The sequence below is a fragment of the Strigops habroptila genome, chromosome 7, assembly GCF_004027225.2.
Source record: "Strigops habroptila isolate Jane chromosome 7, bStrHab1.2.pri, whole genome shotgun sequence".
Classification (NCBI taxonomy): Eukaryota; Metazoa; Chordata; class Aves; order Psittaciformes; family Psittacidae; genus Strigops; species Strigops habroptila.
The window spans coordinates 47,171,017-47,186,632 of record NC_044283.2 but is presented as its reverse complement, the minus strand read 5'-3'; the positions used below and the strand labels follow the sequence as shown (position 1 = coordinate 47,186,632).

At 43.0% G+C, this 15,616-nt stretch overlaps 1 protein-coding gene across 2 annotated transcripts; it reads right to left on the bottom strand.

Moving 5' to 3' along the window:
* Positions 1 to 5,164: 5,164 nt before the first annotated feature.
* On the bottom strand, positions 5,165 to 15,584 carry SARAF (store-operated calcium entry associated regulatory factor). 2 transcript variants are annotated; one of them, XM_030493070.1, is made up of 6 exons: positions 15,433 to 15,584; positions 14,817 to 14,992; positions 13,209 to 13,593; positions 10,102 to 10,210; positions 8,004 to 8,122; positions 5,165 to 7,501 (listed from the first exon to the last, which is right to left on the bottom strand). In XM_030493070.1, the coding sequence occupies exons 1-6, from the start codon at positions 15,539 to 15,541 to the stop codon at positions 7,476 to 7,478; spliced, it is 924 nt and encodes a 307-aa protein (XP_030348930.1). In that variant the 5' UTR covers positions 15,542 to 15,584; the 3' UTR covers positions 5,165 to 7,475. The 2 variants fall into 2 exon arrangements, 1 of the variants encoding a protein (XP_030348930.1); XR_003992401.1 differs by lacking the exon at positions 5,165 to 7,501 and adding an exon at positions 8,588 to 8,683 and having other exon boundaries at positions 8,044 to 8,122; positions 15,433 to 15,581.
* Positions 15,585 to 15,616: the final 32 nt, after the last annotated feature.

Here is a 15,616-nt window from a genome sequence, read left to right as displayed (position 1 = left end):
TCTAACTCACTGGATGAGCTGCACCTTTCCAGTACCAGGGACGAAAGGGATCAGAGGCTGGACGGTTGTGAGGGGACGAGGGTACCCTAAATTGTGTGGTAAGACTGAAATACATCCAGTGTTAGATATGGAGATGCAGTAAAAGCATCTTTGCCTCTTGCTTCAGTGCACAGGTTTTTTCCGGAGGACATGAGGATGCGTCGTCTTGTATCAAGTCGCTGTTCACTCCAGCCCAGCTCTCCCACCTTTGCTGTTTGCACCATGGCAACTATACTGGGGTGCAAAAATTGAAAACATAGCTTAAATAAACTTATAAATGATGTGTCCTTTCCGCTTCGCCTGCAGTAATTGTTCAGTCAACAGAAACATCGTTCCACCAGCCTGAAATAATCCCTAGGAACCAGCGAAGTGTATGAGCATTTCCCAAGCACAGTCTGCGCTTCCCTGGGGTGTTACAGGCTTTTCTCTTCACAGGGCTGCAGCAGTTTCAAGAGAGGTTTCACTGCTGCAGCCACACAAGTACAATACTGGCGAATGCCCAGGTTTAAGTGAGGTCTAACATTTCCTTTAAACATGGAAAATTTGGTGCTCTGGGCAGAGAAAATTACTTTTCTATTGTCCTTTCTTTTTCCTGAATGGGAAGGCAGAAAAAAAACCCCAAGCCCCAAACTGACAGCTCTAGGTGCCACTTGCTTCACCAGTTGACCTCGGTAGTTCAGTCCCAAACCCCAGTTACTAACATCTCCCTTTTCACGCTTCCCTTTCGAGTATCTCTGCAGCTCATCTCAGACTGACAAAACTCTGCCCACAAGGTAAGAAAGGAACTGAAAAATCTGCATCTCAGATTGCACCCCTCCCTGCAGGCTGATCCCTGCCCCCGGCAGGACCCAGGCTGTGTCTTACTTGTGCCCAGTAAGCACCTTCCTCTCCCAGCCTGGGCTGGGGGCCTGAGGCACTGCTGCAGGATAGGAAAAGCATGCCAGTCCTGTCAAGTCTCACCTTGCCAGCCAGCCTGCCTGCTTGGAGACCTGTACGGTTAGGAAGAGAGGAAGAGAACAGCAGGGATGGCCTGACCCAGCACTGGAATGAACGCGGTGTCCTCATCAGCTATGTGCAAACTGGGGGATGCAGCTCCTTTAGCACACCAGTACACCCTCCAGTATGTTGATCGGCTTCACCAGAGCATCCTGCATCGTTTTCCCAAGGTCTCTGTTGGTGACTGCTCCTTGCCCTTGCTTCATTTGTCATTCCAGGGCATAGAACATTCCTGTAGCTCAGCTGTCTTCATGGGCCTCTCATGACATGCTGTCCAAAGGTCATCAAATACAATCTTCCCTCGCCCACAGCCTCTTGGCTTGGAGGTCTGCCAAGCTGAAGCTAAGTGGTAGCACTCATTGCTCCACGAGGCCTCTCAGGTGCTTGAGCAAACAAAGGCTGGAGAGGAACAGATGCCTCGGTAGCACGTTCAGGCTAGCAGCACTCACAGGTTCCTGCCTGGGACTTGTTGCTCTCCCCTTCTCTTAGGTTGAATGCTGACAGAGATGGTTTGCACTGTATTTCTGTCAGCTGCTGCAGAAAGTCCTGTTTCTGTCAGCTTTGCAATGTAAAAGTCAGCATCCATCCAAACCCTAATCTCCCTTAAGCAGCTGCATATGCTGAGCTAAAGGGAATGTATTAGTACCTTGGGTAAAACTGGATTACTTGATTCTAACATGGTCTTCCTCTCATCACTTGTGTTTGCACTTTTCAGCTGTATACACGTTCACTGAGTTACAGCCCAATCCCCAGCTCCTTGTTAAAAAGGAAGTGTATCTTTCCACCTGCTATGGACGAGAGCATGTAGAATTAACCACGCAGGCTTGCCAAGGGAGAATCACACTGCACTGTGACCCAGGGGGCCTGGCTGTTTTTCTCATAGTCGGGATGAGGACGCAGGATTTGCCTACATAAGGAAAAGAGCACTTCAGTGCTGACAGTAGATGTCAGCAGCAGATGACAATGTTGTACCGAACAGGATCTCCTTGACTTGAAAGCCAAGACAGGAACAATTTTCTGAGCTGTTTCAGCCTACTTTGAGCTTGATTTTTACCTCGATTTCACAAACATCACAAGCATCAGTTTGTTTCCATCTATGCTGCAACCACCTGAATTTCTGCACTGATATAACCTCACTTGTTACTGCTACCTATCATTTGCAAGTTGTGTCTCAAACCACCACCAAACAGGTCTGACTTTATTAAACACCAACCCCGTTACAGTTTTAAGTCTCCCACTCTTGCTGGAGTAGTGCAGAAAGCACTGGTGCTATTAGTCAAATCCACAGGAAGAAAGTACTCCTCCTCCTCCTGGAAAAAGAATGTTGATAAAGTACTCCCAGCATGAAGGTCAGTTCTGCAAAGCTGTTCCACCTCAACATTTTATCTACATTCATTATGCCTTTCTTTTTCCTTTTTCCTCTCAACCATAATTGTTTCTGTCTGTTAAAACAGATGTGGTGCATTTACAGCTGCTAAACGGCATGAAAATGACCACAGGAGTTGACTAGGAGATGAGTAAGCCCCATTACTCAGCAGCAGCAAAAGGCTTTTTGGACTGCCAGTAATTCTAGTGCTGACATACCCTCATGCTGATTACCAGAGCACAGGGGGCCATGATCTCAGGGCTATGACCTCAAGGCCACGCCTCAGAGGACATCCAAATACAGTTGTAGAGCAAAGGCTGCATGAGAGTCTCAGCACCAGGGAAGTCAAGGCAAATCCAGCAAAAGAGCGAAAGTTCCCTGTGTGGTAACTTAAGAGAACCTGGTCTTTAAGTGGATGGTGATTTGTCTGCACCAAACTTCACAGTGGATAGTTTGAATGCTGAATCGGGCTATGGCTCAGACAGACCTCAGAGCAAAAGGTGCCAATACCTACCACTGATAATTGCCCTTAGGACTTGTTTAGGGATGCAGGATGAAACTTTCAACTCCAGTAAAATAATCCTGATACAACTGCTATTAGACCTGCCTTGTGCGTTTTGCTGTTGTGTGAGAAGAGCGAGCAGACAGGACATAGAAGGGCAAAGGCTCCTCCTGCAAGCCTGGCTTTGGCTGGTGCAGGTGTAAACTTGCTTCCCTTCATCAAGCTTGCTCGCTCCTCTTTCCATTTCTGGCCTTCTCAGTTCATTCCAAGACACCCTACCGTGGGAAAGAAACACGGATGCAGGGCCAAGTCCCCTTTCTTGTGCATTGTGGCATTTTCAGAAGCATCTGATAACTTTAAACATACATCTGCCTACAGGATTTGCAATGGCATGCCTGTGGAGAGGCTGAGCTAGCACATCCTAGGCCACCTTCCTGGTTATACAGGAATCTTAGTCATTTCTAAGGTAGGTTGGAGGGGATGTTTTCAGGTCTTCCCCATGCTGGCAGTTCACTAGTCCTCAATCTGCTCCAGCCACCAGCTGCCCATACTGTACCCTTGACAAAATGCTTCTCTGACAGAAAGCTGAAAAGTTCTTTTCATAGACACACTGCCCACAAGGGTCAGTTCACAGCCTGACAGTTTGTTCCTTTGACTTCATCTCAATCTACACCAGCTATTTCCAGCTCAATGTACTTTTTGCAAGTGCTTGTCACTTCCTTAGCAAAGAAACATTGACACTCAGTGAGAACAGAGGCAACTATAAGAAGGAAGACAGTAGGAGATAAATAGAGGCTACATAAAGGGAGCCTGCTGATTATTTTCATTAACACCAACAAAACACAGCTGCATAGAAACAATGTCAGAAAGTGAAGACTACTGTCAGCTGCAGAGGAAGGGTGCAGCAAAATATGCTGAGGGGTAGAGAGCCTCTCCCATGCAGCGCTTAACCCTCAACTGCCCCAGTAGGTATGGAAGGAGGAGAAGGGACCGGACAAAACAGCATTGTCTTCAGGTACAGACTGCACCTCTGAGGCTGGGTCTTTTTTATTTTACTTGTGGTTTTGCTCATGTACTTCAGTTTGAAGGCAGTTAGGCAATCACTGGTTGATAGGTACTCTGAAAATACTAAGAACTAACACTGATCTGCTATTACTAAGGAGGGCAAAATACACCACTTGTAATTAGTGGTGAGTAGACAACAGTCTGTGAACACATACTGCATTTTCAGCTTTTAGATGGCTGTGTAGGCAAGCATTCTTGCTGCTTTCTGCCAGCAATTTCTCTGTGCAACTCCTAGTGCTGAAAGTCATGCCACCTGGCTTAACTTCCCTCCTGGAACTTAGTGATGATCACAGAAGATTTGTATGTAAAAAGAAAGCCTAACACAACATACCATCACTCCTTGCTGACAAGTCTAACACACACTTTGCACCCAGCGAAAAGAACAAGTTGCATAGGCATGACAGTCTGCAGAACTAGCCAAGATCTGACCTGGGAGCTGAGTCACAAGACAGTGGCATAGAGAAAGCTTATCTCTGTGCATCTTTTTTTCTTTCATCACATGCTTCAGGGGAAGTCAGCTGTAAAACCAGGAGTTTTGTCCCTGCAATGAGCTTTAGCTTTGTGTGAGGACGCAAACCATGTCAGAGCAGGAGTAGTCCCAGGTGCCAAGTAGAACTGCAATTATCCTGCAACAGCATTTAACAGTTTAAGCATTTACATATGCCTTGCAACTATGGAGTTCCTGTGAAGATGCTGCCAAAACCCCACCCAGGAGCAGAAGGAAGACTAGGGCCTTCCAGACCAGATGTTCAGGGAGTAAGGTCTTTGACAAGTACAAGCTCTAAGCTGCCTTCCACAAGTTCTTTTCATTCAGGAGCCTCACCAACATCCTTAATCTTTGATCAAGCAAACTCTAATATTAGAGTTGTTTAACTCTACTTTACTACTGCCAAGAAGCTGAACTGCCTCTACCTATATAGGCGATGCCTCTGTTCAGCAGTGGCACATGTGTAAGAAGCAGATCCATCAGCTGCTATCCCAGGGTAGAGTTCTGCTATATCCACAACTGGGAACATCAGCAGGGACCATAACTTTTGAAGGGTTCAGATGATTATCTTGCAAAATCAGGAACTCACCAACATCACAGAGTTTTTCTGCAGACTGAGATGTGAAAACTTGAGGATTTCTGCAAGAAATCCTTCATTTCCTTACCTGGTTCAGTATTTTGTTACTGAAAATCCAATCAATTAAATAACTCTCTTCCTGGTATTGGTTTATTTTGTTGAAACAATATACAGCTTACCAGCTCTGTGTCAGGGGGTAAAGGATGTTATTACACCATCCAGGAAGTGGATGGTGAGAGATAGCTAACCCTGAAAATTAGACTGTGCGGTCCCTGCAGACCTCAAGACAGTGCTTTAAAGACAAAAATACTCCTTGTTCACTTACTACTTTATCAAAGGGAAGGGCAAAAATATCCTACAAACAGATTCAGAAACAGCAATTTATCAGGTTTACGCATCAAATCACATTTCATGCAGAAGCTATAAATACAAATGAAAACATTGTTTAAAACTTTTCATAACACATCATAACTTCAGAGCAAACTTCAGCTTCAAACTACTCAGCAAAAATCCAGTTTCATTGTTAGGTAATTAGTTGGCTAAGAGTATTGACTGTGACAAGTTTCAACCTGAATACACTTAGACGTAAGACCTTCGCATTTAAAATACATTATTTTACTATATTTGGTCAAAAAGATAGAGATTTATCATATGCTTTTCCTCATAAAAGGTTAAACTTTCTACCAGGCCTCCTAAGTTTATAGAGCAGGCTCTTAATGGAGATTTTTTTCCCCAATCCACAAGCAGCTCTGCTCTGAGAAGCAAACCACTATTTTATCCTCAAGTTATCAATCTTATCATGACCCCCTCATTTTCAGTGCAAGCTCTACACTTTTTCATAGCTTCTGCTGACCTCTTAAAGATTTTCTTTTCTTTTGCTGTTGTTTCTTAAGCTAGACACTGAACTTGGACATTACCATTTGAGCCAATTATTTCTGTACTCATTAACAGCCATAGTTGCTTTTTGATGAGTAACGCTGACATCACTTTCCTAGACTAAATCTAAATCCTAAATCTCCTCACAGATATATATGCAGCTTGTATCAGCACAACAGTGCTCTGCTTTTGCTGCAACAGTTTACATCAGATCCCAGACACAGTGTTTTCCCCAGGATGAACGCTGTGCTCCTCAGGCTGCTGCCAGTGTAGAAAAGCTGTGTGTGCACACACACACTTCTAAGATGCATTAGGATTGCCTCTGGAGAAGACCTGGTGGTCAGGCAGCCCATTTTTCACTCTTCTCCTCTCTCCTCCCAGTCCTGAGGAAGTTCTCTGTTTCTTTCCAGCACTGCCTCTCCAGGGCACTGTCAATCACATGAAAACCGTATGACACTTCTCAGAGCCCCAGAACATCATCGCAGAACAAAGCAAGGCCTCTCTGCTTCCCGCTCTTTGACGGCCCTTTGTTTTAAAAGGTACATTAGGGAAAGTTTACATCCCATTAGACATTCAATTTCCTTTCTCTGCTTAGTCTCAAGGCCTGCTATGTGTTCTCAAGATACTACTAGCTTTGAATTAAGAATGCTTCCTTCCCTTTTGCAATGGGCACCTTTGGTTCACAGTGTCCAGGACAGACTGTTCACATCAGAAGGTTTTCACAGTATTGCTAACATCCACTGTAAAAAGAAAGTCTGGAGCCTCAATGTGGGCAAAGCGGCTGTAGCCACCTGAATTTAAATGACCTCAGTCTTCCAGAAAAAGGTCCAATTTAAAGAAGGACCATCTAGTCCCATTTCAGGTTTTTTTAATTTTTCTTCATAATTTATACCCAAAATCCTCCAGGTTTGCAGAGCCACTTGGATAAACCCTACAACATGGAGAGTCCTCAAATCTGCAAATTTTGGCTCCAATAGTCACATAGCACAGATACAAACATTAATGTTAGTCTTACTCTACATATAGTTTTGCTCTTGTCCACTAAAGTAAACACCTGACACTCATCTGAGTAGCTGACTGCACGTAATATTCACAATTTGACAAAGAAAAACAAGAGTGGTTTCAAAGAGCAGCACCCCTCAGATATCAGGTGCATCACATACTAGGCCTTTCAGATGCTGGACCGCTAAGAGGAAAAAACCCAGAAATTCTGAATTAGATGAAATTAAGCCCAGAATATGAGTAAGCTGCTTGGCTTTGCAGATCTGGCAAGGCTACCAGTGCCACAAGCCCTCATGTACAGGCACTGTAACATCATCCTTCTTAACTTTGATGCGGTTATCTTGTACCTTATGAGAAGCCATGGTTTTGAAATAGCAGATCTTCCAGCACCTGTGATACCCTAAACAAGAGTGAGAATCCACATTTCCACAGGGAAAGTAAGGAATTCTTTGCCTAGTCCTTCACACCTTTTTTCATATCCACTGCTGAAGCCTACTACTAATAAAAAAGTACTAGTACACAGGAAGATTAGTTCAATCACTCAGGTGTAATAACGTCAAGGACTTCATCTTCGTTTTGTGCCCCCAAACCCTGCAAAGACAAGAAAATAAAAATTGTCAGCTCCACCATAGCCTTTCCACAGAGCTCTCTAGCTATGAAAAGGCTAAAGGTGGTGAGATGAGTTAAACATATTCACATAAAGTACAAAGGCAAGCAACTGTGGGCTGACCGGCCTGAGAAATATTCTATTCTTGCAGATTAGTTCTTTGTTTTATACAAAGAATATGCTTGTACATGTTTGCCAGAGAAGGGAGTGCATTCCAAAGGGGAAAGCCTTAAACTAATGCACCTTGCAGACAAAGACAAGCCCGATATTGGTGGTATCACGCCTACTGTAGGCTGGCGGGGAGCTTCATGTCCCACAGCGCTGCCACAGTTCACCAGGAAACAGAAATAAGGGAAATTGTTACATGCCCACTTGTACCAATTGGTAAAATAAAACATAGGATGCTTGCTGAACCTCAACACCTGTCTATTTTTGATAGGTTCAATTCTCTCTAGCTTCAGGAGATTAAAGGGTCTTTTGCCTTACCAGAAGCAGTTCTTGTTCCTGAACTGCTACCTTGCATGGCATTGCTTGGCTGACCATTCATTGGAGGTGCAGCTGTGGGATCTGCCCATGTACTGTAGTATGGGGAATGTGGCTGGGCTCTGATGAGAAACAGAGGAGAAAGGTCTCATTAGTGACATTATGAAAAATTAAGTAGTTACCATTCCAAACAAGGGGACTGCATCTGAGGGAAAACTGTAAGCAGGCAGTTGTTTCAAAGTTGGAAATCTCCCTATTTAATGCATTAACATGTTGAGAGAAAGAATATCCGGTGTTGTCACAATAACACCTGTAGACTTTCAAAAGGAAATTAAACCTCACTCGTCAAGATAAACAATAGTAACAATTGAAAATGATGAAATACTTCCCTCTGAAGTTCTGACTTCAGATTCTCTCAGACAAGAAAGTAGATTTGACACCTGAAGCTTAAACACACTTTGGCAATGCTGACGTCCCAGCCGTGTTAAGACAAAAAATTAAAGATCTGTTTTGTTCTTTTAACTACTTTGAAAATGTTGTATCATTAAGACTAATGTCATGACCTTTGACTCGCTGATTTAAATTACTTGCTTCTATGGATATGGAATTTCCTGCTGTTGAAGTTTACAAATGTATCTCTCACATGTTCTGACCAGCATTTTCAGGCACATCATTTCAAGTGACTGAAAAGAATTATAAAATAAATAGACTGTTTTAAAAGAAAAGAAGCCTAAGTCAGAAAGCTTGTTCATATACTTGCACTTAAATACTCAGTTCAGCCCCTAATCTTGAACAGTAAGGAGGCTACTGATATGGGGTGCGTGTGTGGAAATCAAGGAACCAGCCTGTATGTAGATAATACATAAATACAATGCTTAAACACAAGGGACATATTTAAGACTTAGGAAATATCAAGTCAACAAAACCTTTAGGACATTATACTTTTTATCATTCTTAGTGCAGTTAATATAGTAAGATCACAGAATCATACAGTCTTTTTGGTTGAAAAAGACCTTTAAGATCATTGAATCCAAGATACAACCTTTTAACCTCTAAAGCTCTACTTAAAGTGATTTTATAGACAATTTCTACTGTCGATGGCTTCATCATCCCAGTTCCATCTTACTTGACTGTATGAGATCAAGACTGCACATTAGGCATTTCAGAAATTCTCTTACCTCCAAGTTTTTACTTCCTTAATAAACAGCCAATCCTGATAATGCTTCTGTCATTACCAAAAACCCCAAGCTTTACAATGGAGGCAGATGCTTTAACACAAACTTTCAATACAGAAAATGTGGCTATATTTAATCTGTTATATTACTGCATTCCTACAGGATTAGACTTGATACACGTGCAGTTATTTGATAAACAGAGTAACGTGGTTGGGCTCTAAAGATTCCCTGCGGGAGCACGTTTTCTCTAATAAAGCCTAAAATTGCAGCAATTGCTCCCTTTAAACTGTTTATCTAAAAAGGATGTGTTTTAAATGTTTAAAAGTGTTTAGCAAATATGAGCAGCAGATGTTTACTCCAGCACTGAAACTGACTTTGAATACTGTCACGTTTTTTCCAAAGCACAACTTACATCTGACCTAGAAGTTCTTTGGAAAACCACGCCTCTTGGATCTCCACACATGGGTCATGAGGAAACTGTAGATTCAAGGCTGTTAAATTTGACCATACTGAGCATCACAGAAGGGCAGCTGCCATCCAGACTGACTTTAGGAGAGACGACAGTGGTACAAGAAACCCACCTGCGGGTGGTTTTATGCTTAACATTATTATCATCTGTGTTTTAAGGCAGCCTGAGGATGGATTGTTTAAATGCTCATTTTAAATCTGCAGGCCATCATGCCGGGTCAGAGTAATCAGCTAAAGCAGAATGAAGTACCCCAGTCCTCCCAATTCCTCTTACCCAGAAAGATGTTTAAAATGTCTTTGCTGCTAGAGCTATAGCTTGCCTCCCAAAATTGTTCTGGCAGTAGGATTTTATGGCTTGAACAATACAGGCCTGAAAGCTTAGAAAGAATGCAAACGGAGTATATAGCATAGCCCCATAAAGCTTAAATACATAAAATCTGATAGCATGCATATTTTACCTGTGACTGCCAGCCAAGTAACCTAGCAAGCCTCCTGCTCCTAATCCAGTCCAAAATCCTGGTCCTGAATTGGTTCCATGATAGGAATGAGTCCCAAAGTTGTTGTCATCTTAAATAAAATGAAGATGAGAAACAAATCAGTTAGTGGCACCTAATCCTCAGGCCAGCTGTTGCAACAAGACTCTCCCCTGTTAAAGATAATGGAAAATTAGACAATAAACTTGTTCCAATTTCAGTAGATTTTTGATGAAGCTTAAATTGAAAAGCCCCACAGTTTGGAAACCAGGAAAAAAAAACAGTAACAGAGAAACAAACACTAATGTAAAGAGTTTTATGTTCAAAATTAGCTTCCACTCAATCTCACAGCCCTTGATGTTTGCAAAACATGGCAAAGAGTCCCTGACTGCAGATTTATAACCAGACAAGTCAGATTAAAAATAGAAGGAAAATGAAGAAAGACTAATCTGCTCAAGGTCACAGAGCAGGCCAGGAACAGAAGAGAAATGAAGCAGATAAGACCAAACAGTGAACTAACCACTAAGACACACAGCTTTTAATCTCATTCAGAACAGCTGCACATTTTGAGGAACAGTGGCTCAGTCCAATGGCTAACATTACTTTGTATTGTTTCTGGTACTCCTAGTCTGGTATTTGTTATCAAAAGACACCCTAACTGCAGTCACATTGCAAAGTTCTCATTATGCATGAGTCACCAAGCTTGACAAATACTGCAAGGAAACTGCAAGCATACCAAGTGGGTTAGGGGGAAGGAGACTCACAAAGTTTTTACATGTGACCTGCATAACATGATGTTCTGACTCAGAACCAAATGTCTTCTTCCACTTAAAAAGAGAAAACACGAAACCAGAGTAGAATTATTTTCTGGTCTAGAGAAAAAAAACAGATGCAAGAATAAGCTCAACCACAATTTTAACACATAAGGAAGTGTAAAAGGCAAGGACTGAAGGTAACATCAGGGTCTTCCTGAAGAATGCCCACCTAAATAAGTGAAACAGATTTTGTATGTAGAAGTTACATGGGGCCTTGTTTATCTTCAGACTGGTGTGGATTGTTTGAAATGATGAAAGATTAAAAAAACCCCACCAGTTTAAGTGTACATTGGGTATGATGTTGAATTTCAATTTGAACGCACTGGGAAAAAGAGAAACTCTCAATGGGATGACATAACCATTAAACTAAGCTGATTTGGAACACCACCACCACAAAGCACACTTAATTTACTGTAAACCATTGTTAATCAGGAAGATGAACCAACTCATTTGTTCAAAAGCACCATGGCTGAACGTCGACTCAGAAAACTGAGTCATTGCTTGTTAAAATATCTAGAGTAAACATCAAGGATCATGTCAAACCACTAACAGAGAAAAAGTAGAACTTAATTAAGATAGGTTAGCTAAACAAGTTTCACAGAACACATCCTGCATGTTAAGGGGATTTCAAATGAAGCAAATTAAATATTAACAGCAATAAGTGAACAACATTGCTTTTCATTACCATCCGGATTTCCAAAGACTAATACATTCCTGGAACACATGGGCATACACACCGAGATGTGCTTTTGCTGCACTGCCACGATTTAAGGCAGACACTGGATTAATGATATAGCATATTTAATATTTTTAAGCTGGCCCCACATTCAATAGGTTTTCCTCCTCATTCTGTTTGAAATCCAAGGAAAAAATCATTGACACTCATTATTAAAAATGTGTAAGCTAAGCCTCATATGGCTCCCAATCTGCATTTTAAAATGTCTCAATTTTCAGTGATCATCAAGAAAATGTATTTTCAAGGACCCACCCTTGCTAGATTTCAGACTCCTGCAATGAAAAATGCGTTTGTGCAATTAACTGGCAAGGAACAGGACAGGAAAAAAGAAAGGAACTCTTCACTCTGTTCTGCCTGTGACCAATATGACAGAGTCCTGTCTTATGACCAGAGCTTTTAAAAACTAATACAATGCCAGTGGCAAGTTTCATGTCCACAACACTAAGTCACAATGCACACGCAGCATAGACAGACTGTCTGAGGTGTGAAATAACTACATAGAAACCAATTTGCAAAGCCACTAGAAATACAGAGGCAGAATCCCTTTAATTTTCTGCTGCAGGTACATCTGAAAGCGCTTGCACATGCCCTGCACAGGGGTATCCAAAAGAGTTATACTGGCACCCTCTGTTGGCCAAATGGCTTGAACCAACCTGGAGGAAAGCATTGACAAGCATTACTAAAACATAAGCTTTTGACTAAGTAAACTTAATCCTCGCTATTTATTTACTTGATAGAATCTCTTCTCTATCTCATAAAAAACCCTAAACCAAAGAATTTGTCAGAACATAATTTGAGTTCCAATGCTGTGAGCATCTCACATGTTCACAGGGTTAAATCAGTTGGTCACACACCAGATGAATCATGTTTATTTCCCTTGGACACTGTGACCCTGTAAGGCAGACCATTTACTAAGTGACAAAAGTAATCAGTTTTATGGGAAAAAAAGCGTATCTTTTCCTAACAGAAGTCTTGTCACTGCACATGGGATTTCCAACTTCATATGAACGGCACCACACAAGACTGACGCTATTTTATGCTCTGGGAGCCAAATCTTTCAGCCACTACACTGAAGCACCTGTTAAACAGGACCGATACATGATACTCAACTCCATCAATTGTTTTGTGAATGAAATCAGGGGTCAGCAGCCCAATGGCTGAAAGACCCTTCTGCAAAGTTTCAAAGTGCTTCTTTGGCATAAGTTTGTTTCTGCCTGTGTGAGACCATTCTATCTTCCAGATTTCTTATGAAAATTCTGTCACAATCCTTCTATTTCTCAGAGCATGAAAAGAACACTTGCAGAGCACAGGGAGATGGATTTTCAAAGGGGAGCTTGTCTTGAAAGCCTGTGGTAAACCAGGTTCTTATTTTCACCTTTGAATGAAGAAGAGAACGCAATGCTGGCTGCAGGCTCTGCAGCCAATTCACAGAGGCAACTGCTGATGCATTGTTTTAAGTCCATCCCACCTGCATTTACTGCACATAAAACAGGACCATCCTGCTTGCTCTTTTGAGGTCTGTAAATGTCTTATGACCCTACCTGTGAAGCTGGACTTAAAACCAGGAGGAGGAGGTGCCCGATGACTCTGCCAGGAAGGCCTAGTGAATCCATCACTGTCACCAGAACTCTGCTCTGGCTGCTGGTTACTGAGCAAGAACTTGTATACTCCAAAAGCAAGAGCCAGGAGAACAACTACAAGAATCGCTCCAGCACCAGAATCAGAAGAATCCTTCCTTGACTGATAATAGCTAAAGCTTCCAGGGTTCTTCACTTTCCTTTCACCTTCCTCAGTCAGCTCTAGCCTGAACAGCAAACTACAGGAGCCCTTTAAGATGTAAGGATCATCCGGGTAATCAAAGCCTTCACAGCTCACTTCCATCTTTCCAAACCGGTGAGTATTTTCCAAGTCTGCTTTGCACTGCCACTGAAAAAAAATAAACACAAAGTAAAACCTCCTGCTCCAGGGGTGAAAATACCTGTCTGGTCCCCCAGATATGCTCCAAAATAAAGCTGCAATTGCTAACAAACCATCTAAGAGGCCACAGGATAAGAAGTTTCTGAGCTTTGTTATTTTGAAAAGGACAGGGAATTTGAAGTTAAGCAAGACTGTCTTTTAAAATCCTGGAAGTTAAAAAAAAGATCCAATCTTTCAAAACACAGAAGGGTTACAACTCTAGAAGGTCCACTGAACAGGTTTTTCAAGTATCCCTTCTTCAGGTACAGGAATACTTCTAAAAATAACTTGTAGCCCGTGCAACAGTCCGTCCCATGTGAACTGGATGGGAGTTGCAAAAGCATAATATGGAAGCCTGAAATCCAGTGGACCTGATGACATTTGTGTCCACACATAAAACCAAAAGAAAATGGGACAGGCATCATTACATATTCATATGCAACACTTTAACAACCACACTGCAATTATGCAGTTGAATATATGTCAATTCCTCAGTCTCATATTTTCTAACTGCAAGTGACACGTTTTTTTGGGAGGCCCCCTTCCCCCCCCCCAAGAAAAAAAAGTAGTTTCTAAATTAATAAATCAGGACAGCAGTACCAACTGCCAATTCAAGTTTGACTGTACTTTTGCAAAACTGTGTCAGTTTTAGCAATTATCTTCAGCCTTGATTCCTGGTTAATCTATTGGCAGAAGCCTAGGCTGTAGCTAACAAACCAGAAGTACCTGACGATTTACCAACTAGTACTGACAAACTAACGTGCGAGAGGAAGTTGTGCATGTAAGTCTGAAATTTAGCTTTTAAAATGTAGAGCTGAAGTGATGCAAATATCTATAGCCCTTTCTACTCTAATAAAAATTGGAAATCCATGCAGCAAAACCAAAGCAAGAGCATCCTCTGGGGTTCAAAAGAATCTGATTTTCTTAACTCAAACACCATTTTAATTAAAACCAAGGAAGGTTTGCTACACAGAGTTTTTACATTAGAGACCCCGGGAATATTTCAAAGCTATACCTACAGTACAGAAAACCCAAATCTAAAAAGTATTTAGATTAGCTTTTAGTTGTTAAAGGTTCTCTAACAAAAAGCAAACTGAACTGACTCAGGCTATGTTACTCTTTTCTCCTTCAGAAGTGGCCTAGTCTGGGGAAAAAGGATTTCATGAAACGTTTAACAAGTTTTAGACAGTTACCTGTACATCATAGCCATCCCAGCCTTTGTTGTAACACTGCACAACCTCCGGGATGTGGGAGCATCCAGCAGTGCCTCCTGTGCACTGTAATTGAGGGACTGCAGCTGTCCGCCGGGCTGTCGTGTACTGCTCTCTGTGGAGAGTGAGCGCCTGCACCTCCCGCAGCAGAACCCTCCCTGAAACAGGTGCACAAAGGTCAACGTTTGTCCGGATGCCACAGGGGCCTCCTTTCAGGACAAGGCTGCCGATACACAGGACACAATAGCGTGCTTCTTGAAGAGGCGAAGCTTTCGGAAGCACCAAGCGCGCAGAGGGGAACACAGCAGAGCTCCCCGTGCCTTGGGAGGGTATCTGGGTTATTCCTCCCGGAGCGTACAACCACGGCGGAATGCACAGCGGGGTTATTACTGCGCCACAAGACGATTTAAAGCGAGCCAAACCCAAGAAGCCCTTCTGGTGCCGGCCCAGAGCCTCCCCGTCCCCACACCAGGCCGCCGCTAACCCAGCAGCACCCGGTCGTGAGAAACCGCCGCCGCACCCCCCGCCCCAGCTACGGGAGAGGCGCAAGAGGCAGCTGAGGGCCTCATACAGACGCACCCAGCCCATCGGCTCTCACCATGCTGGCCCCATCCCCAGGCGGGGCCCGCGGCAGCACAGAGGAGGAGCAGGAAGAGCGCGGAGCAGAGGGCGCCGGCTCCGGCTGCAGCCCGCCCAGCAGCCGCCATGACAGCGCTAACGTGAGTCAACCCTCTGCTCCGCGCACGGCGCCTCTCATTGGCTGACGCTACCGGAAGGGGCGA